The sequence below is a fragment of the Trichophyton rubrum genome (genome assembly GCF_000151425.1).
Source record: "Trichophyton rubrum CBS 118892 genomic scaffold supercont2.6, whole genome shotgun sequence".
NCBI lineage: Eukaryota > Fungi > Ascomycota > Eurotiomycetes > Onygenales > Arthrodermataceae > Trichophyton > Trichophyton rubrum.
In genome coordinates, this window is record NW_003456423.1 from 3731 (window position 1) to 29430 (window position 25700).

Genomic DNA, 25700 nt, shown 5'->3' on the forward strand with positions numbered 1-25700 from the left:
AGAGCTAAACTATATATCTATATAGTTTACTAAAGAACTATAAATTTTAAACCCTTTATAGAGTACGTATAGTTACCTAGATACTTTATTAAAGTATATAATAATTATAAATAGTATAATTATACCTCCTACGACTCTATATAGAATAATTAGTAGACTAAATAAGAAGGAGTTATAGTTCTAAATAATAACCCTAATAAGAGCTAGGTAGTTAACTTAATAGGTAGCTAAAGCTAGCTTATTAATTTTATTAGTAAAGATAGCTCTTCTACTAATATAGTAATTATACTATACTAAGTCTCTCTCTCTCTTTTTCTTTAGGTAGGTATATATTTTTATTAATTTATTTTACTTTAGTAACTATATCCTACCCTCTACCTTTATTCTAGCTATATAGGCCATATATATAGTACTCTAAATATAATTTATATCTCTTTATAGTATTTAGAATAAGTAATTAAGCTTAAGATATATAGTATATAAAATATAAAAGGAGCTTAATAAAATTAAGTAGGCTAGCCTTATATAACTAATTATATATATATTAATTAATTAGAGTAGCTTATTTATACTAATATTAACTATAAGTATAACCAAGTATTTATTAAGAGACTAGATAACTTAATTATAAGGGGGGGGTACGGGTATATAGTTGCTCATTATAATCAAATTATCTGCAGCCAAAGTTATAACCAACTCTAACTTTCACCGTCTATACCTAGAGGCTTAAAGTTAGGAAGACCCCCACCGAAGCTCCGTAGATACAAGCTTCCATATGCAGGTAACTGTAACGAACAAAGTTCGCGTTCAAATGCCGTAAGTCTTTTAACAAGCTCTAGTTTATCTGAGAGGGAGATCTCCCCCCATATCTTGAAAAGGGGAACACCGGCTGCTTTCTCCATAATGATATATTCTGCCCCAATAGGGTTGGTAGGGTCAGAAGACCATGTATATACTTCGGGAACTGGAATACTTGTTTGCTGTTTCACTATATTGCTATAAGCACATAAATAAAGTAGTCAACGAAAATATGAAGTCCCTCACTTACCATATTTCAATATAGCAACCTCCGACTCGGTGGTATAAACTGCGGGCCCAGCATTTCGACAAGCAACTTTAGTGACAATCTCCACTCCATTTTCTTTTTCCATCAGAAGAGCCTTGCTGAAACCGCCCTCCATCTTCTCAACTGCTTTAACTGGGGAAGGCTGGCCCCCAGCTGTGGCTGCAAGACCGCAGAGAGCATTCAGGTTGAATTTGACATAGCGCCGATCGAATTGAGACTTTTCATTAACCAAAAAACCTCCGTTTGTATACTCAAAGAGTTTGTCTTCAGTTATCGGTTTGCCTAAATAGAAGCTTAGTTTGAGCATTTTGAACATGGTGGTCATGCCATACCTCGACATGAGATGTGTAGGTTCCGGTTTGCAGGCGTTCCGGGGGTACCTGTCCGGCGCCAAAGCGAGGAGATGTGAAATCGCATCACTCAGATAGCTGGCCGAGGCATAGAGGAAAAGAAGAACTTGGGAATATGGTTATTGTTTCAGGTAAACGTTCTTCATGCCGTTTATTGATGCGCCGGCGTCAAGTCGAAGTTGGTATTTCTCGTCGTTGTCCTTAGCTTTCGGTGGTGCGATAACTACGGCTTCCTGCGGTGGTCACCCCGATAAGGCTTTTAAGTAGTCCCCTTCAAAAGGGCTTCCTCAAACTGCTTGAGAACTTTAGACATAATTACTGTGTGGTAATCGGGATATAAAATCAAGGAGATCAGGAAATAGGCGAGGAGATATGTAGCATGGTGGTGAGTGATTGATATTCGTAGCAAGAAATAGTGAAAGACGACTTGGGTCTGCATATTTATAAAAAGTATCTCGCCAGCTACTTGGGCATTTCACTACCACCATCGCAATGCATATCTATGTTAGCGCTCATTAATGATTTACAGAGAGAAGACCATGAAGCAGCAAAGCTAGCTGCCGAGTTAGTCCATCCAGGTAGGGTAACTGACTGTCCGATTAACCCCAGGCGCCGTTGTCTACCAAGGGAGGCAGCCCTGAGTCCTGTCCCATAGGTAGCTTGTAACAGCCACTACTGAGCGCACTCGGCTCTCTAAATTTGCTGCCTTCACGTTGTAAATGCCACTTGGACATTTAAAGCTTCACATAAAAAGACATGCATCCACCAACCGTTCTACATTCTCTGCCAGCATGGTGAAATGGGTACCGCGTTGAAAGAACCGGCTTCGATAAAAGCTTCGAAGCGAGAGTATGATCTCAGGTAGTCTAGGGTGCAATTGTCCGGCCACAGATGGGGTCCAAAGACGTCAGCGTGAGCGGCAATGATCAGTGATACTACGGCCTGGAACTGGTATTATTCTTGAACACAAAATTCCAAGGCCAACATCTGACTGCTGCTAGTTAACTGGACTGATCCATAACTCCGGAAATGGTGCTCCATAGCCCCCATCTGCCCGGACAGATACACCATTTGTACCAGGAGGACCCTGGGGGCGTTGGAGTGGGATTGTCGCTGGTACAGGGGTGGTTCTGACTGCATTTAATAATTTGATAACCATGATCGGTAGAAGTGACCTTAATGGGGGCGAAGCAGTGATAGAGGACTTTACACCGGCATCCTACTGAGTTGTACGGAATATCCTCAAGGCAATATATGCACTGATATGTCTCTGAAAACCACAATGGACTGGAGGCTGAAAAGTCGGCTTGCGAGAAGGGCGCAGTCTAACCCGCACATATGAGATGGCGTGGTTGGCTGTCTAGGTAGCTCGCCCCAGCTGAAGACAAAACGGTCTCTGGCTCGATGGGTCACCGGTGGCCACAGAGTATGGAGTACTTCGACCGAGTCAGCCTCTCTTTGTCAACGGCGCCCCTGGAACGCAAACCTGGCAGCGAGAAGTTGGACCTGGATCTGGACTCGCCCCTGATCCAAGTCCCCAATCCTCCGCAACCGCAACCAGCTCACTAACGAACTTACTCCAACAAACGGCGAAAAGCGAGAGGTTAAACCCCCTTGCGCCGACTCTATCCACCCAACTGGCCAGCGTACAACGCACGTTGACGAGGGTACGCCGTGCTCGGTGCCACAGTGGTGCGCGTATGTACTCCGTAGGGGCCCTTTTCGTTTGATAAGAGCGCTGGCGCTGGAGAGGGATTTGGAGCCAGCGGCAAAGTAAGACAACCGCGCCCTGCTGCTAACAAGTTACTCCGCCGGGCCTGATCAGCGCCGGTGAGACCTCTCATCTCTCCTCGTCCTTCTGCGTCCTCCCCATCCTCCTCGCCGCCGTCGCACGACCATCGTCTCGCTCATCTTACTCGTCACTTTCTTGTATTCCTGTGCGTCTTCTTGTGTCTCTGTCTTGTCGTCTTGTCTTTGTCTTGTCGTCGTCTTGGATGTTTCTCTCTTCTTCCTTTGACCCGCAGCTCGCTTGATGACTAAGCAGCCCCCTTTTTAGTGAAACGCACGTGCATGATGAGTCATCCAGAGCTAGCCCCAATCGGCAAGCGTGACGCTGACTCATCTGCTTAGTCACGCCCTTTTTCTGCCACGGTGGCCTCTTTATAAAGGCGGTGTCTCCCCTCTCGCCTTTGATCGTTCGAAACCTCCAGCCCAGCGACTTTGACGGAGGCGAAGAAACAGAGCGAAGAAGACAGCCTGGCATCAACTACGTCGACTGCGCCGGCTGGGACATCAAGCCTCCCAGGCAGCCGTCCGTCCACCATGCTTGCTCTCTGACAGTCTCTGCACTGTATCCAGCAAACAACCACATCAACCACCACCATACACACGCCGTTTGACAGAAGACAGCCACACCATGACGGAGTCAACGTTTGCCGTCGAGACCTTCTCCATGGACTCGATGTCTCCCTCTCCCGGGGCTGAGATCCCCCGTCTGACCGTCTCGCCGGCTGACACCACGCTCAAATTCGAGGATCTCGTCCCCGAGGGCCTGCCCAAGGTCGACACCCCCAAGCCGGCGGAGAAGAAGCCAGTCAAGAAGCGCAAGTCCTGGGGCCAGGAGCTGCCTACGCCCAAGACCAACCTCCCTCCAAGGTATGTCTCTGCCACTTTTTTTTTTTTTTTCTTTTCTTTTATTGGTCAAATAGCAATTACTAACTTGACGCAGAAAACGAGCAAAGACGGAAGATGAAAAGGAACAGCGGCGGATAGAACGGGTGCTACGCAACCGTGCCGCCGCCCAGATCTCCCGGGAGCGCAAGAGGCTCGAGATAGAGAAGCTCGAGGGCGAGAAACTCAAGATCGAGCAGCAGAACGAGTTCCTCCTCCGCCGTCTCTCGCAGATGGAGGCCGAGAACAACCGGCTCAGCCAGCAGGTGGCAAAACTGGCCTCTGAGATACAGACCTCCAAGTCCAATCCAGGCAGCCCTGCCTCTGCTTCAGCCTCAGCCAGCACGTCCAGTATCTCGGCCACCCTCGCCCCTTCGACATCTCCTACTTTGGCTCCCGTTCTGTTCAAGCAGGAAAACGACCTGCTCGACAATATAGACAGCATTCCATTCACCATCAACCCAGACCCAAGTACTACAACAACTACTACTACAACAACAACCACCTCAAACAATATAAGCTCGACGTCGTCGACCACCCTCTCACCGGCTGACTTGGATCACTCCTCCGCCACCCCCTCCGATTTGGCACAACATCCTGCAGCGGTGTTGTGTGACCTGCAGTGTCAATCGGAGGCCCGGCCTTGGATGATCTCGACCTCAGCCACCTCAACATACCTCTCCTTCGTGAACATGATCATGTTCACCCTCCCCCTCTATCAGACGCTGACCTCAGCCGCTTATTCGACGCTGATTCATCCAGCGAGCCTGATCTTTCATTCCTTGAAGACGGGTTCTCCCTTGAACTTCTCCCCGACTCAGATCTCGGCCCTTTTGCCTTTGATTCTCTGGTTGATCTCGGTCCCGACGAGGACAACCAACAACAACAACAACAACTCCAGCAGAAACTCGACGACTCGATCGGTTTTCCGGAGCAGACTCCTCTCCCGGCTTCTGGCTTGCAGCCCAGCTTTGGCGCGTCCCTTGAGAGATGCGACGAGCAGGGAATTGCAGCTGGTGCTCAGTGAGAGTGCAATGCTCGGATCTTCTCGGTCAGGTCAGTCGATCGTTCAGCTGGAGTCTCGGCAACGATGGGAGTCACTGGTCACAATCCTTTTTGCGATTGATCGGGCAGAGAAGACGGAAGCAGCATTGTTATCGGCATCATCATCTAGAGGGAAAAACAGCGGCAGATCACTTAGAGACCAGCCAAGGAAGGTTATTGGAGTCAACAAACAAGTATCGACGAAGCGAGGCTCACTCTCTTCGCGGTCAAGGTCACGGCGTTCGGGGTGCAAGGAGTACTAGTTAGGTTGGTCATAGCTACAGATTTTAGGATTAGGTTCAATACATCCACAATTACTCCGATCATCTTTACCTTTTGTAGCTGATCTTCAGTTCTGTATTAAAAAATGGTCAAAGAACCGTCACATACATACTCATTTCGCCCCTTTATCTGATTGACTAGTTACCCGCTCAGAAAGTTGGACTGAGACTAATGAATTAGAACTCACCTCAGGTCCAGTACCTGATATCAGAGAAGATATACACCCTCTCGTCCGTTGAGACCTCGGATCTCGCTGGCATTGAGCCTGTAATAGGAAGAAGAAGAAGAATGTCGGCGATATCCGACCGGGGTTTGGCTCGTGGTGAGGTTGCTTCCACATATTACCCCCTATTTATGTGGTAGCCTCAAGCAGTGGACTCAGGCCCCGCCAGTTAAATGGACGAAAGGCTGGTAAAAAGGACCAGAAAACAAACAGCAGTCCTCACCTACATTTTCTTCCTTGTCTTCACTAGCCATCTCTATCAAGATTATACGGAGTTCAGATTGTCGTATTCAGTAGGAGTAGTCAACCATGAATATCATTGAATTAATTAAGTATTAGAAATTAACAATTAGGTCAACTGTATCGTTATGGCTTGCCGATGATGGCAGCATACTTCAGAGAGCTGTTTTCGAGATACCCAGACACAGTCATTGGCTCGTACCCCTTTTCTTTCCAATGCCTGAACCACTCTGCCAACTCTTTTGCCGACAATCCGAACTTCGCCATTGACTTGTCGGACTTGCCGTCCTCCCTCTGCCAGATGGCAGAAAAGAACACTGACCCTTTGATGTTATACACGCTGAGATCCGCCGGAAAAAAGCCTTGCTTCCTCAACTCTTCCGTTCTCTTCTGGAATTCTTCCCTGCCCATACCAATAGTCGCCTTCCATTCCGGACCAGGGGTTTTCTGAAACGCTGCGGTGAAGCGCTGCTCAGATCCGAGGCCATACCCGCTCACACTAACAAGACGATATCCTTTTGGTGGAAACTGGCCGAAAGCCTCCATCACCTGGTTTTTTGTTGCGTCCACCAACAATTCCCAAGGGACTCTCCTCCCGTCAATGTGTCTATGCCAAATGCCATTGAACCGTCTCTGGTGGCCTGCAGTTGGGTCCTTGCCAACGTTATATCCCTGAACATGCATGGGAAAGTATCCTTTATTCTTCAGATCTTTGACGGTTTGGCCGAATTTTCCAGGCTCGTAGCCATACTGGGCTGTCCAGCCTATCCCATCGAAGAGGTGCGTTTTGAAAATGCCGTTGTATCGAGCGTCACCATTCGGTGCAGCATCGCCAGTGAGATATATGGGACGGTAGCCGTCTTTGGTCAGCTTGTTGAAGGTGCTCTTGAATGAATCAAAGGTGAGACCGTGATGCTCTTCCCAGGCACGTCCTGCCAGGGCAGCGGTGGCCAGAAGAGAAGCCGCGGAGAAAATGGAGAACTTCATGTTGATCTTGATCTTGTTCTTGATGAAGGGGAGAATTGTAGGAGATTGTCTTGACTTGGAAAATACTCTCAATACCTGTGGATGTGTTCCCCCTTTATATACACAGCCCTCCCAGGAAGCCTTCTATCCGGCGTGGCAAGAATTGGGAGCCAGCAGGCTAGACGCTGCACTATCACAACAACCTCTTGAAAAAGTAGAGGTCAAGAGTGGATGTTACCCGCTTGTGATAATATATACTGAATCACAAAACACATAACTTTGGGTATGGCTAGTTTTACAGCTGCCCGACAGTCCCTGGCGGATAGTAGCCTCGGTCGCGATACTTCATGGCCTTTTTAAAATAAATTTGAATGAATATCGGCTAACATGCCTGAATTGATTCTTCCTGAGCATAGAAGCATGTCGTCTAGGCAGTGTTATGATTTAGGAAATGACTTGATGGATTGATTGATACGAGACAGCCGGGGAGTCTCTCATGGACATCAGGGTACGTTCCTGCGGGGACTAGGTGGGTATCTATATGTGGTCGCAGGCATCTGAGTATCAAATTTGCCTGACATAGGCTCCTTTTCACCGTCGTTGGAACCTCTGTATCAATTGTGTGCCTGTCTAAGTATATGAAAAACCCCTGATGTTGACAAGCTTCAATCAAGGTTCTACGGAAGATCCCCGTGGCCCGAGCGGGGGCGTTAGGTTACGGAATAAATAAGTTCCGTTGAGGCTCCGCAGTAAAATCACATGACAGATCTGCCACGTGATGATTAAGTCAGTTGGGGGCTTGGCGCTGTAACATCTTCGTCGTCGAAATTCAGGCATACGGCGATGACGCTGATGACATAGAGATACCCAATATCATACGATAGAGTGCTGTTTTCAGAGTGCTTTACATGGCATAGCCTTCGTCTGCCGCACGCCAACTTATATTCTTTTTGGCTACCAGCGCATCCTCCTCGGTGTTAGATCTATAGCCACTATGGGTATGCGAGACCCCCTCCTTGAGGCCATGGCCGAAGTAAAGGTATATCCACTCCAAGTCTTACTTTTCAGGATACTATCCTCACTCGGTGCAAAACTAATGACATAACTAGGTCAACGGTAACCAGCTACGGAAACAAGCAACCAAGGCCGAAGCTTCCGCCCGCGCACAGGAAGACAAGGCCATCAAAGCCATGAAGAAAGGACAGTTCCAAATCTCCCGCATCCACGCCAGCTCAGCAATCCGCGAAAAACGCCGGTCAGTTACCCTGCTTTCAAAATCAGCAGAGGCAGACGTGATATACAGCGATCTCTCCGCCGCCAAAAGTACCCGCGACTCTACACGATCCCTCATGAAAGCATCCAAGGCGCTTGACTCAGCGTCAAGGAGTATAAATCTTGAACGCACGCTCGCTGTTGCCAACCAGTTCGTCTCCCGGTCAGAAGACTTTAAATTGGCTGGGTCTGCCTTGGAGGGAGTTTCCAAGGATGTCCAGATGCAAGAATATGGCGCTGAGGGAGATGAAGATGTCGATCGTCTCATGGAGCGACTCGCGGATAGTGCTGGGGTCGATTTACGCCAGGGCTTGGAGGAGAATACCGCTCCACGCGAGGAGCTTACTGTGGCCAACAAACAGAAAGAGGCGGAGTTTGAGGACGGCCTGGCGGGCAGACTGAGGGCATTGAGAGGATGATGTCGTTGTCCTTCTTTCTGAAGCCCTTAATGTTGGATGACTACAGACATATGCTGCCTGTTTCCTTTTCTCTGGTTCCATTTTCATTTCCTATTTCGTTTTCGCTTGTCATAATCGGTTTGGAGTTGGGGCATGAACATGAGGCTCGTCACCTTCATTTGAAGCGGCGCTAGATATCCGTGGTAGTTGGGTTTTGCGACATTATATATATTATTCCTTGGGTCCATTCGATATCACAGTGTTCAATCTCCTACTTTGTTTCTTCTACGCGACTAAGATCCAGCTCTTGGGCCCAGCAGGGATCGTCACGTGACAGATCTCCGACGGGACCTTATCTCATGATTGAACTATTATTTCCATCTCTAATTCAACATTGCAAACATCCGACAATTTATAGTTGGTTTTGAAAGAGAAGGATAAATGTCCTTCTTGCGCGAGGCAGAGAAATGTCTACTTAATCAGAAGACATTTGCTAGCCTGAATGCTTTCATCACTCCATTAGAGCGCTCCGCGACATGGAGAGAGCGAGCTCAAGCTGCGGACCACCGCCGTGGGAAAGGTAAAATATACCCATCAGTCTACTTATATAGCTCCTTCATGGCTAATCTCGATTGAGCAATCGATAGATGTAGCTATATCGCCGTTGGATGGTAAACTCGTAGGCGTGAAAGATAACATCTGCACCAGCGAGCTACCAACCACCTGCGGATCTGCGACTCTACAAGATTTTACGAGCCCTTTCAACGCGACCGTTGTTGATTTATTAGAGAATGCAGGCGCTATTGTGGCCGGGAAGACGAACTTGGATGAGTTTGGCATGGGGTAGGCTGCCTTTTCCCGCGACTAGCTATGGGAGGGTCGTTCGGATGCTGAATGTTATCACTCTTGTAGCTCTCACTCCATACATTCCCACTTCGGTCCCGTGAAAAATAACAAGGGAGGAGGAGAGGAGTTTCATTCGGCTGGTGGAAGCTCCGGAGGCAGTGCAGTTGCAGTTGCTACCGGCCAATGCCATGCGTATGTCACATTCCAAGCTATACGCAGTGTAGTGCTAACTTGAGCAGGGCATTGGGAACCGATACAGGCGGCTCAGTGCGTCTTCCGGCGGCATATACGGGTGTCTTTGGGTTTAAACCTTCGTATGGCTTGATATCAAGATGGGGAGTTGTGGCGTACGCGAACTCCCTCGATACTGTTGGAATTTTTGCGAAAGACACATCCACTATCCATGACATATTTGGTAAGCAGGAATGTTTCACCATGCAGCCACTACCTATAACTAATATTCGTATAATAGATGTGGTAAACCGTTATGATAGCCGTGATCCAACCAGCATTTCACCAACGAGTCGGTCACGCATCCTGGCTGCTGTCAGGGAGGCATCAGCACAACCCACTCGATTGCGAATTGGAGTCCCTCTTGAGTACAATATACACGAACTGAGTTCTGAGATCCGATCTGCATGGCAGATAGCACTCCAATACCTCGAGTCCAAAGGACATAGCATTCATCCTATCACGCTTCCGGCCACCAAACAAGCTTTATCTGCATACTATGTCTTGGCCCCAGCGGAGGCCTCGTCGAACCTAGCAAAGTACGACGGTGTTCGTTACGGCACCAGGGACATTGAATCTGCGGACAATGCAGGGGACTATCTTTACTCAAACACGCGTGGACAAGGGTTCGGAGCTGAAGTCCGGCGACGGATACTGCTGGGAACGTTCTCTCTCAGCGCAGATAAAATTGACAATTACTTCATTCAAGCGCAGAAGATCCGGAGATTGGTTCAGGCCGACTTTAACTCCGTATTTCGACTTCCGCACCCGCTTCTACACGTAGCATCAACGACCCCGGGATCACGAGACCTTGCCGATAACGAGGACGCTGGGGGAAATGCAAAGATTGATGTGATCATCTGCCCTACAGCCCCTTCAACTGCACCCGCTATAAAAGCATTGAAAAAATCCTCACCTATTGATGCGTACACAAACGATGTTTTCACAGTACCATGCAGCCTTGCAGGCCTTCCTGCATTGAGTGTTCCGATACTCTTCGATGGAGAAGAATCTAAGAGTCAAAGTGTTCCACGCCATGCAGGGGTACAAGTCATTGGCCAGTTTGGAGACGATAGTATGGTCCTAGAGGTGGGGAAGATGCTGGAAGAGATAGGCAAGACGTGAGACTGTACTCTCATCCACCTTTTGTACATTGCGAATATATACCTGTAAGATATTGATTATTGTAGCTTCTTATCCTTCAGTATTGTTACCGTCAAACACACATCACGTGATGCATTTACCAGCTTCCACTGAACTGAACCCTCGCAGCGCTGATTGATATCAAGACGCAGAAAGCAATTGCTCCGCCCAGACAACGCTCAAGGGTCGGAATTGACGAAACGATGCTGGTCGCGCTATTTTGGAATGATAGTGCCCTCCTACTCACCCTCCAGGTTCAACCCTAAATCGCCCACGGATCCGCAACCTCACAATCCAAGATGACCACCGGCGGCGAGAAGGCAAGGGAGAAAGCAAAGAGGACGAAACGTGAGCATAAGAAGAGACATGACACTAAGCGCCAGGATACCGGTGATGGAGGTTATGAGAGGAAAACAACCGCTTCGTCCTCCAGTTCGGCTATTCCGTCGTTAGAGCTACCCATGCTCATGCCCATACCAGTCGCCGACCCTCGTCCTGCGGATGTGCTACACCCAAAACCACGCCAGATGAACTTGTCTTGTACAAAAAAATCCGAGATAATCGGTCAGGAGTATAAATTCTACGATATTGCGGACAAGTATGTATTGAGCTTTAGTAGTAGTGGCGGTTCATATAGCTAACATAACGATCTAGAGTAAGCAATAGAAACGGTTTTAGATATACCTATGCAATTGAAGACCCAGGTTTCCCACACATTAAATATCGACAAACCGATGTACCGCCTTACCATTCACGATTCAGCTTCGAAGACTCTCCTGCCTGTATCACTTTCACAGAAGATGCCCGAGGAGTAAGCACCAGTGACCCATGGCATTCAGCTCGAGCAAATGTCTGCGCACGAGAGGGAACATACTATTATGAAGCCAAGGTGGTAAGCGGAGTGACCCGAGGTTCACAGTCGGGGCCATCACCTCATGGGAATATACGACTTGGATTTGCGCGCCGTGAAGCCGACCTTGATGTGAATGTCGGCGTTGACTGCTACGGTTATGGTATTCGTGACGTTAATGGCGAGGTTGTTAACAGAATGAGATGCGAGTACTTTTTCCCCAAGGACGAATCCATCTGTGAAGGTGATGTGATTGGCATGTTGATTACCCTGCCACCGCTTGAACTGCACAAGAAGGTCGTTGAAGGGACGTACGAACCGCCTGCTGAAGGGGATGAAATGGATGTAGATCATCCAACCTCCCAACCGGCACCGATCAATTTCATCCGGGATCGAATTCCATTCCATCTAAAGTCCGATTTTATGTATCAACAGAGCCACGTCTTTGCTTCGAAACATCTCCGAGACTATGCATTTAACCTCAAAGAGACTCCTACTTACGGGCCTCCTTCCCCAGGAAATGCAGAAGATGCCTCCCTTCGAACACTTCCTGGCTCCAGCATTACGATCTTTAAGAATGGGGTTAAAATGGGAACTCCCTTTCAAAATTTATATGCTTTCCTTCCACCGGCTTCTCGGTTTGCACAAGCAAGCAACAACTTGGGAATAGGCGAGCGAGAGAATGCTGATGACGGCATGATTGGCTATTACCCTACTGTTAGCTGCCATAATGGAGGAGCAGTAGATTGTCGATTCGAGGCACCTTGGTTCATTGGGCCCCCTACCGACGAATTTCCAAACGTGAAGCCCTTTGGTGATAGATTTAACGACCAAATCTGCGAGGATATACTAGCTGATATCGTCGATGAAGTGGATGCATTCTGTACTGGCTGGAAATTAGAATTACCAGCTGCGCACGCAGCTGGCGGCACGAATGCTTCTACACCAGCGCCTTCAAACCTACGTGAGGCCAGCATTGCAAGCGCCCCCACGAGTGTGACCATAGACGGAGCACCAGATACACCAAGTGCGATGAGCCAAGCCATAGAATGAGCTTAATGCTGTATTATAAGTAGAAACCTGTTATAATATAAAGGGATACAGCGGAATTCCAGATGCAAAAAAATATCATTGGTATATTTCGGTCCAAAATACGACATAATATGCCACCGTTAAAGACGTCAGACGAGACCTTTACCCGCCTCTATCTTGACTATATCGTCATATCCATAGTATCATCGCCTCCGTTGTTTTCAACAGCTTCGGGTACGACGACTCCTCTTCCTCTTCCGGCCAGCAGCTCCCTCCGTACCTCTGGGCCAATATCTTTATGCCCGTTTGACAGCAAAAGATCAAGTAGCGCCTCACGCTGGTCCTCCGTGATATCGTTACGATAACGCTGGGCAAATGCAAGAAGCGATTGGTGCCATAGGACGGGAAGCTTATAGTCTCTTGCAGCAGCGGCTGAGTATGATCCTGTCCCATTCATATTTGCATCGCCATTCTCATCGGGTTTCGTAGCACGGAAGCGGAGGAAATGGAATACCAAGGCATCAATGACTTTATATGGCAGTGCATATTTCTTATCTAGGAATACACGGATGAACATGTTTGTAGCACCCGTGCCCTCTGCATTGAAAGAGGATATGGTTTGTTCCGCTGATATCTCGCATAACCGGAGGAGTGCAGCGGCGGAGTGAAGGACGGGTATAGACACTCGCGTTATCACACTGGATACAATCTGTGCTTCTCGGAGTGTGCAGGTTCCGCTCGCTATGAGTGGGAACAAAAGTCCCTTGAAGAAGCATGCTGGTTTATACAAGGCCTTCTTTAAAGCGTTGTATATGTGTACATGCAGTTTCTTTGTTTCTCTAATATCATCTCGGACTCGTTCTAGGAGCACCATGGAGATGAACTGTTGGGCAATGTGAGGTTTTGCGGATATAAATATCCTAGTGCCGGCGTAAATTGCGTTTGGAGTCCACGCCTCCGGTTTGGTGACGGAGAGTAGGGCGTCCCAGTATGGTAAAGTAGGTAGAATTTTAAATGGCTTGGGGAGTGGGCCAGATTTGTAACGCGAGAGGAGGTAGCCGACTCTATAGTCAGATTAGTATCCATGTGTACTGTACTGAGATGTTGATAACGAGTAAATTGACATACTTGTCGTAGACTTCTAATGCCTTAGCTGGAATCTCAATGGCGTCTTCTGGAGCACCACCTCCGAGAACAAGGGGTTCTGTTGACTGGCCTGCTTCATGTGCTGCGATCTTCTCAAGTATGAGATCCGCTAAATTGGTACTTTCGCCGTTGCCTTCCATGCCACCCTCCCGTGGGTGAAAAATAGGGTCCTCTTCGTCTCGTGGGAGGAATTTGTGGAACATATCCAAGTCATTAGGGTCAACTTCCTGCAAGCAATTGAAACGTTAGTAAATGAAGTGCCATAGATGGTAATTGCGTATAGCAAGGCTAATAGATTCATAACAGCGTACCACTTCCTCGACTTCTCCTTCATCTTCCCACTGCGCATCATCATCATATTGGACAATATCTTCCTCGTCTTCATATCCCGACCCCTCACCAGCTAGTCGGGACTCAAAATCAAACGCAGCCTTTGCTTTCAAATCGATACCAGCAGCCTCTGCAGCAGCCCTGGCCTCTACCGCATCTTCCTCAGCGAGATCTCGTCCAATTTGCAGGATCTTCTTTGACGACTTCGAATCGAGATAGTGATCATCTTCCGTCTCGTCTTCGGACCTTGACTTCCGTTTACTGCCGGATTTTGTTCTTAGATGGCCAGCAGATGTTATTTCGTCCGCTAGGGGTATATGTCGCCGTTCGGAAGACGATGTCTTCGCGGTCGGTTTCGGCATGGTGCTTCGTGCCGAGGGGCTGTTAATGAGGATGAAATTGCACCCTGTCCTTCTAGGATGGGTTCCGGGTTTTTCTTTTTAAAAAACGAAAAAATAAAAATAAGATAACTCTCCCTCAGCACCAAATGCTCGTCCGGCTCGAGCTATTGGGCACGAAATGCTTGCCTTTTAGCGATGACTTTCTCTTGCACTCAGATAATTAGAAAAAAGTCCAACTTTCTAAATTAAAAAAAAAAATATAACTTTTAGAGTTTATCAAAGTTGTGGGCGATAAGAAAAGACGCTAACTTCTATTGGACTAGCGCATCTAGATATTCAAAGCTGATATAAAATGGAGGACGAGGAAAACACCAGCCATGGAAACAGATAAAGTGATAGAAGAATGGATGAAGACTGCAAGATCAAGACAAATCTACTCAATGTTGTAGCTGCCGTCACTCCTATCCCAATCAAATGTTACGATACAAGCTCAGTGGAGACAAAAAAAGGTATAAAAAGGGGACGAACATTTTACAAACAATATTTGTGAATCGCCGTTGGACCAGCATCATTATACTCGACACGGCTGAGATAACCCTTACTAGCCCCCTGGTCCACAATAAAAATTACCTTGGCAGCCACCTGTGCTCCGAGGAATGTTGCCTCTTCCATGCCGACGTTGTTAGAACCGGATGCCACTCCGGATGCCGCATTCGCATTGCTAGCGTCTGTACTTGCTGGTGGGTTTGTGCCGGGGACTGCAGTGGCCGCACTTGATGAGCCTTGTTCTTTCCACTCGGGGAAATACTCTGGGGGTTTGAGCAGTTTGATGCCTGTCGGTGTTTGTGAATGGCCTGTGGATTTATGGTGTGCAAGCATGTTGGGGTCAGCAGAGAGAGCGGCATTAGAGTTTAGATTGTTAGGCGTTGCGGGGGTATTTGAGTGAGTAGCAGCTACAAGCAGCGGGTTCACACCATGAGCAGCAGGGTGAAGGTAAGGACCTGGGTTTTGGGGCTGAGCTGGTGTGTTTGCCCCCGTTGCTAGAGGAGTTGAGAAGGTTGAAGGTATTTCTGAGGTAAAGATGGTCCCTGAGGACGGGGATAGCACGTATTTCTGTGTGATAGTAGAAAGGAGTGCTTGAGGGAAACCTGTGGCACAAAGGTTAGAATACAACAATTTGAACAAGCAATTGACGATAGGAAACTAACCTTTTACTTTGCTGCCGTTTCCGAGTATAATGAGAGAGTCCCACAAACTGCTGCGTGTTGAGGCATCAGGAACAGAGAGAATTGTATGATGGATCTGAGCTGCAAGAGTCTCCAAGATACTGTAGCCACACCTCTCGTCGGCACCTGATTCAAGAGGTGTTGCAGCCATAAGTCTCTCCACCCCTACTTCAATCTCCTTCTTTTGTTTGGTAGGCTGTGTTTGGTCATTGGCCCCGGCCTGTGGTTCTGCTAACCCTTCATAATGGAAAATTGCCCTTGCTTTCTTTGAGTTTGGCAAACGGGCTTGTCTGGCGGCAGCAGACTCTGCAGCTTGGCCCTTGCGGGATGCTGCCTTTTCAGCTTTTTCCTTTTCTCGTTTGGCAATGAATTCACTGGCATTACCCCTGCTGACAATGCTAGCAACGTCTAATACGCCATCGTCATCTTCCTTTTCGCCATTTCCTAGGCCTCTCGGCATATCCGGACCCATGCCTGGAGCAGAAGCCTGTTTGATAGACTCTTGATTCGCCGAGTCAGAGCCATTGTCTTTGGGTAACGAAGTGCCAGGCGGTAGGATTTCGCAGATGGGGTTCTTCTTCAATTTTTCACACATTTCACGGGTGAATCCTTTGGGTCCCAGCAGTTCCAGTAGTCTATCAGTCAATGCTTGACCACCGCACCCTTCCAGCGCTATTCCTCGCCCGTGTTCGCTCACTATGAAATCTGTTACAGCCGTAACATCTGCCTTGCCATGGCCCACATCAACAACGGTAGCATTAGGGGTATTGTATGCGTAGCAGACAGCCAAGGCAGAGTCCATCAGGCAAAACGCTGGCGTCTTGAACTTCTCGAACACGAATTGGGTCAACCTCTCTCGATCTGCGGCCGTCCAGACTGGCTGTGCAATTATTATCATTGGCGTGTGGAAAGGCGGGCTCAGGGTATTGTATATATGTGTGAGAAGCGCGAAGAAACACGACCAGTCCACCACAGCTCCGTTGTGTAATGCATAAACCGCACCCTCATCCGACAATGTGTCTTCCTCATACACGGTCATTTCTTCCGTCTCTTCAGCAGCTTCTGCTGGCTTTTCGCCATTTTCATCGGTAGCTGGAGTCTCTTTCACCTTGTCATCGGCGACATCCTTCATCTCGACATCCTGCTTCGAGCTGTCTTCCGCAGTAGAACCAGATGCAGTAGCGGCTCCCTCATCGCTCGCGGGAACAGAAGGCTCCGTCGCTAGTGCCACCGGCTTTGGTGATACTACTTTCCTGGCCTTGACGACCCGCGCCCGTATCCTATGAGGCTCCCATTCTCCCTTTTTTTCGGCAGGGAACATGCGCGTCGGGAAACGAAATCGAGCCGGGGTAAAGGACTCTGGCAGTCCGAGCTGCGCGAGGGTGACTTGCGACCCAGGCGAGATTAACTATCAATTAGCCGTGTTAGTGACCGTACTCAGCATAACAAATGAATCTTTGCTCTTCGAAAACGGCGTACCAGGATGTTATCACTGCTGAATTGCGGCATGGTGGGCAGCTTCTCCGCCGCGTCGCACCGGCGGTTCACACACCCGACAGTGAACAGAGCCCGATAGTGAGCGCCGTAATGTTTGGAGAAGCGTTATGCGACCGGGTCCGAGCAGTGAGAGGACGAGTAAACCAAGTAGAAGCGCTTTGTCGGGATGTTCCCGGTTCTGTAGCTGTTTCGCTGATTTCCCTTGAGTTCGTTTTTTTTATGAAGCTTCAGCTTTTTGGATTTTGGCAGCAGAAGTGTCACGTGATATATACTGCGCGCGCGCGAGAAGTTGGAAGAGAAAGCGAAAGGAATAAAAAGATCACTAGAGCTGGTAGCGAGACGGGATCTTATAATGCAAGAAAAGAATATTCTCGCTGATGCTCTATATATCATTAAAATTTGCGGTAGGGTGGAAGTATAACGAATGCGTAGGATGAAAAGGTCGTAGTAGTAGTAACAGTAGTAATAAACTGACGCCAGGCAACACAGAACCAACCCCCAAAAGAAGATATCCCGTTAAACTCCAGAAGAGATTCATCGCATATCGTAAGCATCATAAACATGCGCTAAGGGGACAGGTGGTGTTAAAGACCGCTTAGCTCCCCGAATTGTACTTTTCTCCAGCTGAGCGGAAGAGCTCTTGCTGGAGCCGTAGTAGCTCTTCGTGTGACATGCCGCTCTGGTCTATCTTATTTGTCCGCTTCTCTCGAGTCTGCCAAAAACAGTCAGTGTCTCTCTCTCTCTCTCTCTCTCTCTCTCTCTCTCTCTTTTTTTATAACATGGGGTATGTATATCAAGCACGAAGAAGTAACAGATTCTACGGTAATCTGGAACCGTTGAGTCGTACCTTAAGTTGCTCTTTATGCTCTTCGGCAATCGCAAGCACATCAGGGACATAGTCTCCAAAACCAAGGTCCGTGAGTGCCTTTTCGATATGTTCACAGGCGATTGTCTTCTTTGCCTCCTTCTCGCTGATCTCGTTGGCCTCGGATGATATCAGTGTAATAAACTCGACGCAGCATTCGATGAGCAGGTCTCGGGCATCCTTCGCAAACGTCTGGCCAGATGAGGGCGGCAAAATCTCCGTTATAATCTTCTGCACCGTAGCTAATGGGAGAGTGGGGTTAGCATTGTCCATATCCGTTGCAGACTAGATAGGCCGCTGAAAATCCGCCGGTGTTTCAGTTTCTCTCAGCAGTATAGGCAGCATGTCAACATTGATATTGCGGAGAACAGCTTTATGGTACCTTTTGGTAGGGAGAGGTCATCGTTTCCTGCCAGGCGCAAGTCAGTTCGCATCCCTCCCACAGTCGAGCTCCGCGCGCATGCTACTTACCTCCGAATTCCCTGTCGGACATGGCGCTGAGTAGCAAAGGTTCAACAGGCAGTCGAATACCAACAGAATAAGGGATAGAACTGGCAGCTATTCCAGTATAATGTTATCTTCGCTCTTCTGTTCTTGTCCTTTTGCTTCTTTTTCTTCGTCTTCGGCTCCAACCTTTGAAGCTCTTTTTAACTTCGAGGATCCCTCGGAAGATGACTCAGCAATCTCGGAACTTCTTTTTTCCATTTTTGCTCGAAAAAAAAAAAAATCGGAATATAAAAAAAAAAATTAGAAACTTCAATTTTTCTTCTCTTCATCCTCATTCTTCATACTCGAGAATTACAGCAGATTATTCACTGCTAACAATGTTAATGGTACGTATTTCTCCTGCTTCCGTCTTGATACACTCTCCATCCCAATGATGAACTTTGTTGTCGCCCCTATCATACAATTCTGTGGTGATTTACCTGTCCTAGCCAAACGGACTCCTGAGCCAAAACAAACACCTTCCACCTACCAGCCCTTGACCGATCGTTGAAGGGACTCCATGGCTAACTTGGTTCAAAAGCTCCTAGATTACCCGCTGTATTCAGATGGCTCCTGAAAATCCCCAAGAATGAAATTGTATTACTCGAGAACTTTGATGGATATGGAAGTGACACGCGCCTCGAGAAGCGTTGATCTGTACTCCGTAGGAATCTTCTCTTTGCTATTTTGAGTCCTCGCTAAACTACTACAATGGTATGTTGTAATCTGCTTGAGCCCTCTTATTTCCAGGCCTGCCGCACACAATAGCAATGAAGAAAAAAATTCACTCCATGCTAAATATTAAGGTGCTTTGCATCTGATGATTACAACATGTATCATTATTAACCTTTCGCCTGAGCTATCTCTATTTTCCTATGACATTTCCTTGCCAACCGTCTTTCCCTACCTCAAGTATCTGTGCTGATATTCAGTCTCATGTCTGAACGCAGGTTAATTTGTTTAAAGTTTCATGCCTGGTACTTGGCCAGGATTGGGTCGTTCCAACTGTAGCATAGACTCGGTTAGTAAAAGAAGACGCAATCACGGATCGTTATTACGGTAGGAAGGAAGACGAACGTGATGAATTTGCCGCTGAGATCATGAGTTGCATTCATGACAAGCTTGGCAATGACGGTGCCAGGCTGCTCGGGCTTCAACAGCTTTCCCTCTTCATGGGCCTTGACGAATTTAGCGCTGTCCTTGGGGCCGAGGATACCGAGATGCTGGCAGCGGAGGTGGTGCTGCATGTCCGTGTCAACCATGCCTGGGCGGATGGAAATAGAGACAATTTCAGGCTCCTCGTGGGCCAGAGTCATGTTGAGATGGTTCAACGCCGCCTTGGAGGAGCCGTACATGCCCCAGCCGTTGACGGGTCCGGTTGCAGCACCGGAAGAAGTGAAGACGACTCTGCCACGAACCAGGCGAAGATGCGGGATGCATTGCTTGACCTGTTAAAATGGTTGGTTGGTTAGCAAAGACAGCAGACTAGTGAGAGAATAGAAACTGTAGAATCAAAACATACAAGCTCCACGGCGCTGAAGAAGTTAATATCGTACGCCTTCACCCACTCTCGATGGCAGAACTGGTCGAGGCGGGTGACGGGGGGAAGAACTCCGTGATTGATAACAAGGCCGTCGAGTTTGCTGTAGGACAAGAGAGCCTGGGCAAGGGCCTTATGGGCAACCTGGGGGTCGGTGATATCACCACAGACAACCTGCACCTGAGTGCCATACTGCTCCTTAAGCTCCAGCAAGGGGGCCTCAGTGCGGGCAACAACAACCACATTGCAGCGATGTGGCGCCTGCAAGAGATACTTAGCGATAGCTAAGCCGATGCCTGCAGTGCGGGACAGCTTTGTTAGTGGCTGGCTGATCTCACGCGTCTTCACATGGCGGTGACTGTCTTACCGCGAGAAGCACCCGTGAGGATGATAGTTTTGCCCATCTTGAAGGTCTAAACGCTGTTTTCTTGCGTGTAAGGAGGTGTTTTGTTCAAGATTGTGTGTGGTTATTTGGAGAAAAGAAGAAGTAGTTGAGCAAAAGAAGAAGTGAGAGAAAGACACTAAGCAAATCACTATTTATATGTGGAGGTTTTGGTGGGCAAGGCCACTTCCGCCCTTTGAGAGGAGCAACACACCAAGGGGCTTCAGGGATAAGAGAATTTGGCAGTCTGTGTTCTTACATACATGAAATGTAGATCCAACTCTAGCTATTATTAATACACTCTGCTCCCTGTGGTTGCTTTATACAAGTTGAATAAGCTTACATCCCTATACAGACCATACAGGGAGAGGGTTGATTAATTGGTGGTAGACCTTGTATCTATTGATCGAGCATATGACTATTTTCTAGAAAATATTTTATGGTGTTCATTATTTCATACTTTCATATTTATTCAGACCGAAAGAATTGATACCACATAACGTCGTAGTCTCGAGAGACATTGATAGAACCCTTGAACCCCTAATTTATGACTGTAACTCCCGTTTACCGACATGGACCAGCCGTGTAATACTTGTTCCATCTGGAAGGATTTCAATTTCCTCCTCGAGTCTGTAACCATTTCTATTTGGAATAACAATCGTCCAGAGCCACCAGTAGACAATTGACAGTATAATTCTGGTCAACATTGTTAGTATGGTTGCTCTGATTGAATAGAATGAGGCAAGACCGGAAGACTTACATGCCTACGCCAACAATGGCATATGTGGCGTAGAAGAAATGAACATCTCCCCTTCCGTTCTTTGGAGGGAAGAATGGGGCAATAATCAGTAAAAAGCCGACCACCAATCGCAGCCATACACTGGGTACCCAGGTTCTGAACGGCCTCTGGAGTTCCGGCCGTCTCCATCTAAGTAGAATAATGCCAAATGTTATGGCAATTCCAAAGAACTCGCCCGGGTATCCCTGAACATCAAGGATGAAGTTATAGATGTCTCCTGGTGGTGGAAGTAGTATAGTAAGCAAAGTAGGGATCATGTGGACCACTACGCCTCCCAGTGGTGTATTGAACGGCTCTGACGATGAAAGGTAGCGAGAAAAAGGGAGGAAGCCTTGTCTAGCTATTTCTTGGTTTACCCTGGCCTAAACATAGTAATCAGCAAGGTATCAAACACGAAGACAGTTAATACGGAAGATAACTTACGGATGAGAAGATAGTGACCATAACCTTGCCAGCAGCCGATATGGCAACAAGGAGAGGGAGAACCGTTTTACCAAACCCCGGGCCAAACACACGCTCAAAAAATAATGCTGCAACCAACTGTCCACTGCTCTTGATCTCCTCGATCGGGACAACCATGAAGTAGGAGACATTAATGAGGGCATATAAGATGCAGACAGTCACGAACGCCATCAACCCCACGACTTTGACTGTTCTGATTGGGTTATGGACCTCGTTAAGAACGACATTCGTCGTACACAATCCAGAAAACGAGCTAGAAACCTGTAAGAGAGAGGTTGCAAGGACGCCAAAGTCCCAATTAGAGCCTTGCCACATTCCATCCCAGGAGAATAGCTCAGGCTTCCCAGCGATGGTTTGGCGTTTCTGGAAAAGCACAACATAGAGTCCCGTGAATATCATGAACCCAACTATAGACAAAATCACCCATCCAAGAAAGTTTTGAATCCGGATACCGAGCTTGTAGAAGTAACCATGGATTATGCATACAGCGATTAAGAGGCCGACCGCAAACCCTCTTTGGGCGGCAACTGTTGGTTCCATGCCCAAGGCAAAGAGCATATATTGGCCGAAGACAACGCAATTGGTTGCTGACACACCTAGGGTAACGGATGCAATTGCAAATAGGGTTGAGGCAAGGAATCTCGGCCGACGATAGGTGAATTCTAGATAGACCTTGTCCGCACCAGAACGTGGTAACATGCAGCCATATTCTGTATAAATTCCAAGATCGCAAGCTCTGACAGTCGCACTAACAAGCCATAGTAAGAGAGTGAGGCCAACACTCCCACACGACCGAACAACGCTGCCGGGAGTCGCAAATATTGAACAGCCAATCATCTGGGACATAACGAGGATATATGCGCCCCCGCACGTTATGTTCCTGCCATATGTCGCCGTTTCGGGAACTGTTACATTCTCAATATTGCGAAGCTCCTTCTTGGTGCGTGGCGCTGGCTGGTATTCTGAGCTGGGCTCAGGGGTAAGAAGCGGCCGACATTCTTCCTCCTTGTACATGTTGGGAGGTAGTTGTTGTTGGCTCACCACTGTGATTGGATCTTCATCTGGCAGGTATAAATAATTTATGGGAAAACAAGAGTTTGTCGCGGAAAAAGCGGTTCAACAGACGTGTAGAAGCGTCCAGGCTATCCAATATATAAAGAATCATTTTGACTCGTAGTTCATAACCAAATTGTGGAGGAAGGCATTAAATTTGACGGTCATAGATCTAAGATATTACCGGCACGGGGTATAGATAAGGAAGTATCTTCACATTTTGATCAGCGGAGCCATTCCAGGTGCCCTCGCTCGGTCCGGTTCGAAATTCGTGTAACTCGCGGCACTGGCTGAAGGTTGTGCACATGATGGAATGTGGCTGGCGGAAGAATTAAACGTTTGTGAAACCCAGTTACCTCTTAAATTATCCGCCTTTCCTGGAGAAGAGAAAGTAGTCGATGACCCAGTCATTTAGACATATATGACAGCCTATCCCCTTCGAGATCTTGCTTCCTTTGTTTTGCTGGCTGCTTTCGCTGGCAGAATGGAGTACACAAAAGCATTCCCCGTCCGTCCTGTTTGACGTGGATCATTTCTCACGAGGAAGATAAATTGTACTCACGTGTAGTTTGCTCTGCTCTATGCTGTTTCGCATAGCTCCAGCAATAAGGGGAATGGAGCCTTGGAGGGATCTCACGAACGGATGTTCCCGGTCACAGGTTGATTCACTGTTTCAGCACGACATCGTTCCCGCGGCCTAGCGAAATCACTCAACAACATTGTTTTTTTCTGACACAAAGCCTAAGGTACCCGGAATCCTCATATGCTTTCAGGTGCCTCGTGTTTGGTGCGGAGTTTGATATGTCGCAAGCGGATGGAGGCCCGTGATGAGCCTTTTGAAACCCTGATCAAGCAGACATGCAACCTCGTTCATGCCTAGGACAATAGTGAGTAGAAAATAAGGCAGCGAGTGCCCGATAAGAGGAAACAGGCCAGCGAGATAGTAAATTCTGCATAGTAGCGGGCTGTTTAATCCGCATTTCCTCCGAGCATAACAGAAAGGTTTGTTGGGTATTTCTTTCATTATAAGTATTGCGTAGGGAACGAATAGCAAGATTTCCATCACCTCCCTCAAAACTCTAGTTCGAACCATTCGCAAGAGCCATGAGCGCAGCGTGAACTTGTAATATATCGATCGAAATAGAGACTAAGAATAAGGGAAGGGGAAAAAAAGGTGAAAGAAATTGCAGTGTCTACGAAACTACTTGTTCAGGTACTGGATTTCCATACCCAGGCACTCGCCAGCCCGCCCTCGCAAAGGAGGCTGTACCCATGATCATTGGGTCTGAAATGGCCCATAACGCCTTGACGTTATCAATCCCATCAGGGCAAGGCAAGTCAACCCAAGTCATCAGATTGTACTCGCGATCTTTCTTTGATGAAGAGAGAGAATATTTGACAAAGCTAGAAGGGAGGATGCTTGACCCTGCAAAGTCGATGATAGTGGTACGGCCGTCATCACCAATAATTATGTTGCCAGGCCAGATATCGGGGTGGCTAAATACCAGAGGCTCGCGGGATAGTCCTTGGATTTTCGGTTCGCGTTTCGCCATTTTCATGAACTGTATATTTTATTTTAGCCGATTTTCCGTTCAACGTAGATTATACTGCGTACCAGATTGAAATGTTGCTCGAGCTGATCTACATTGTGATAATGTCGACTAGCTCTGTAATCACGAAAGATGAGATGTGTAAATTTTCCTCCATCGATGGCAGCAGGACGAGCATTGGGTGAAATTGGTATTCGTAGAAGTTCTTGGACCATGAAAGCTACCTGCCGGTGGACTGCCTCCCTTTCTGCGGGTTCTGAGGAGCTTTCTAGGATCTGGCTCCCGGACCGTCCTGGGATATATTCCATGACAATGTATACCTTTCTACCCGCCTCTAACGCATAAAAGATTGCTGGTACCCGAGCATGGGAGCGTAGTTTCAGGAGTTCACGATGTGCCATGGCCTGGGCCAGGACCTCGTTCCACTCCACTGCAAAGCCATATTTAATCCAGAATACCGGCGCTTCTGAGGGAAATGCGAGTGCAGCCGGGTGTTTATCATCCGCAGTGCACATCTTCAAGATTTCAGCTGCTGTTGGAAGATACACACCGGCTGGGGGTTTTACACCCCAGTACTCCCTCGTCAAGGACAACTTTTCTTGCATAACTATAACGAACGGAGAGTGTATACTCGTATAGTAGAAGACAGTTAAGAGGGGGGGGGGGGGGGATAGAATCAACTTGTTCAGCTTGCTGGTTGAGGCCTCTCTGTGTCAGTCTGGCGCTTGTGGTCTGGGGTTGAGTTGATGCGGATGTCGAACAAAGAAGGTTTAGCGCTGGAACGGGTTAGACCCACATTGTGCTTTGTCACCAAATGCCAAGGCTGTTAACTGAGGTACCTAGCATGCGATGCGACGGGCCGGCGCTTATTCAGCAGCCGGGGAGCTGCTGAAAGTTCCACGCGCCGAACCAACAACAACTATATATATCGAACGCGATGATTGGGAGTTAGTTACTCCGTACAATAGAACGCATAAGAATAGCGCCCGGGGCATTGAATATACTACCCGGTCACACTATTTATAATACCTTGCTAGACAAATGGACGGCTCTCACCCAACGAATGCCCGCATATCACACGGGTGAGCTACAAGCAGAGCCCACTGTTTGGTGGCAGAGAAAACCGTTACTTTTTGGGGCTGCATATGCCCTTGATACCCTACAGATCCATGCATTACAGTCACTTGGCAGACAGTGATAGAAGCTATCCGATGGTTTGATCAAGACTAGTAGGGTGTATTCTAAGCGCCTGGACTTTATTGGCTGTGAATCTCATGTGGGAATATGATCACTGAGCCCGGGATGGTGTCTGTACTTGGATATAAATATCACCATCTCCCCAGTCCTAATCGCTACATCTATTACCAGGAAACTATTCTTTTTTGCCAGCCAAAGTGAAAACTCGCGAAC

General features: G+C 47.8%; 12 protein-coding genes across 12 annotated transcripts; 4 read left to right on the forward strand and 8 right to left on the reverse strand.

Annotated features, from left to right (window-relative positions):
* Positions 1-698: 698 nt before the first annotated feature.
* TERG_05395 (uncharacterized protein) lies at positions 699-1483 on the reverse strand (the record flags this gene model as incomplete). Its single annotated transcript, XM_047748427.1, has 3 exons — positions 699-988; positions 1049-1348; positions 1399-1483. The coding sequence occupies 3 exons, from the start codon at positions 1481-1483 to the stop codon at positions 699-701; spliced, it is 675 nt and encodes a 224-aa protein (XP_047604409.1).
* A 2349-nt stretch (positions 1484-3832) lies between these two features.
* TERG_05396 (uncharacterized protein) lies at positions 3833-5113 on the forward strand (the record flags this gene model as incomplete). The annotated part of the gene is made up of 3 exons (XM_047748428.1): positions 3833-4071; positions 4145-4696; positions 4750-5113. The coding sequence occupies 3 exons, from the start codon at positions 3833-3835 to the stop codon at positions 5111-5113; spliced, it is 1155 nt and encodes a 384-aa protein (XP_047604410.1).
* Positions 5114-6001: 888 nt separating this feature from the next.
* TERG_05397 (uncharacterized protein) lies at positions 6002-6862 on the reverse strand (the record flags this gene model as incomplete). Its single annotated transcript, XM_003233476.1, has 1 exon — positions 6002-6862. The coding sequence occupies one exon, from the start codon at positions 6860-6862 to the stop codon at positions 6002-6004; it is 861 nt and encodes a 286-aa protein (XP_003233524.1).
* Positions 6838-8857, forward strand: TERG_05398 (uncharacterized protein). The gene is made up of 2 exons (XM_003233477.2): positions 6838-7880; positions 7951-8857. The coding sequence occupies exons 1-2, from the start codon at positions 7836-7838 to the stop codon at positions 8530-8532; spliced, it is 627 nt and encodes a 208-aa protein (XP_003233525.1). The 5' UTR covers positions 6838-7835; the 3' UTR covers positions 8533-8857.
* A 95-nt stretch (positions 8858-8952) lies between these two features.
* TERG_05399 (aspartyl/glutamyl-tRNA(Asn/Gln) amidotransferase, A subunit) lies at positions 8953-10713 on the forward strand (the record flags this gene model as incomplete). The annotated part of the gene is made up of 5 exons (XM_003233478.1): positions 8953-9091; positions 9159-9354; positions 9424-9549; positions 9597-9772; positions 9830-10713. The coding sequence occupies 5 exons, from the start codon at positions 8953-8955 to the stop codon at positions 10711-10713; spliced, it is 1521 nt and encodes a 506-aa protein (XP_003233526.1).
* A 317-nt stretch (positions 10714-11030) lies between these two features.
* On the forward strand, positions 11031-12634 carry TERG_05400 (uncharacterized protein; the record flags this gene model as incomplete). Its single annotated transcript, XM_003233479.1, has 2 exons — positions 11031-11329; positions 11386-12634. 2 exons carry the CDS (start codon positions 11031-11033, stop codon positions 12632-12634), a joined length of 1548 nt encoding a protein of 515 aa, XP_003233527.1.
* Positions 12635-12794: 160 nt separating this feature from the next.
* Positions 12795-13487, reverse strand: TERG_05401 (uncharacterized protein; the record flags this gene model as incomplete). Its single annotated transcript, XM_003233480.2, has 1 exon — positions 12795-13487. The coding sequence occupies one exon, from the start codon at positions 13485-13487 to the stop codon at positions 12795-12797; it is 693 nt and encodes a 230-aa protein (XP_003233528.2).
* Positions 13488-14694: 1207 nt separating this feature from the next.
* TERG_05402 (uncharacterized protein) lies at positions 14695-17165 on the reverse strand (the record flags this gene model as incomplete). The annotated part of the gene is made up of 3 exons (XM_003233481.2): positions 14695-15578; positions 15639-17064; positions 17136-17165. 3 exons carry the CDS (start codon positions 17163-17165, stop codon positions 14962-14964), a joined length of 2073 nt encoding a protein of 690 aa, XP_003233529.1. The 3' UTR covers positions 14695-14961.
* Positions 17166-17540: 375 nt separating this feature from the next.
* TERG_05403 (uncharacterized protein) lies at positions 17541-18591 on the reverse strand. The gene is made up of 3 exons (XM_003233482.2): positions 18490-18591; positions 18001-18427; positions 17541-17865 (listed from the first exon to the last, which is right to left on the reverse strand). Exons 2-3 carry the CDS (start codon positions 18289-18291, stop codon positions 17749-17751), a joined length of 408 nt encoding a protein of 135 aa, XP_003233530.1. The 5' UTR covers positions 18292-18427; positions 18490-18591; the 3' UTR covers positions 17541-17748.
* Positions 18592-19472: 881 nt separating this feature from the next.
* Positions 19473-20448, reverse strand: TERG_05404 (uncharacterized protein; the record flags this gene model as incomplete). The annotated part of the gene is made up of 4 exons (XM_003233483.1): positions 19473-19509; positions 19582-19952; positions 20027-20340; positions 20412-20448. The coding sequence occupies 4 exons, from the start codon at positions 20446-20448 to the stop codon at positions 19473-19475; spliced, it is 759 nt and encodes a 252-aa protein (XP_003233531.1).
* A 523-nt stretch (positions 20449-20971) lies between these two features.
* Positions 20972-22701, reverse strand: TERG_05405 (uncharacterized protein; the record flags this gene model as incomplete). Its single annotated transcript, XM_003233484.1, has 3 exons — positions 20972-21122; positions 21187-21587; positions 21649-22701. 3 exons carry the CDS (start codon positions 22699-22701, stop codon positions 20972-20974), a joined length of 1605 nt encoding a protein of 534 aa, XP_003233532.1.
* A 497-nt stretch (positions 22702-23198) lies between these two features.
* TERG_05406 (uncharacterized protein) lies at positions 23199-24895 on the reverse strand (the record flags this gene model as incomplete). The annotated part of the gene is made up of 2 exons (XM_003233485.2): positions 23199-24302; positions 24356-24895. 2 exons carry the CDS (start codon positions 24893-24895, stop codon positions 23934-23936), a joined length of 909 nt encoding a protein of 302 aa, XP_003233533.1. The 3' UTR covers positions 23199-23933.
* Between the last annotated feature and the right edge of the window lie 805 nt (positions 24896-25700).

Excerpts from the sequence above, each read along its gene's own strand:
- TERG_05398 (XM_003233477.2), top strand. The coding sequence starts at position 7,836 with ATGGGTATGCGAGACCCCCTCCTTGAGGCCATGGCCGAAGTAAAG. Across the intron at positions 7,881-7,950 it reads AGGCCATGGCCGAAGTAAAG|GTCAACGGTAACCAGCTACG; the intron begins GTATATCCACTC and ends TGACATAACTAG.
- TERG_05403 (XM_003233482.2), bottom strand. The coding sequence starts at position 18,291 with ATGGACAATGCTAACCCCACTCTCCCATTAGCTACGGTGCAGAAGATT. Across the intron at positions 17,866-18,000 it reads AGCATAAAGAGCAACTTAAG|ACTCGAGAGAAGCGGACAAA; the intron begins GTACGACTCAAC and ends TGTTTTTGGCAG.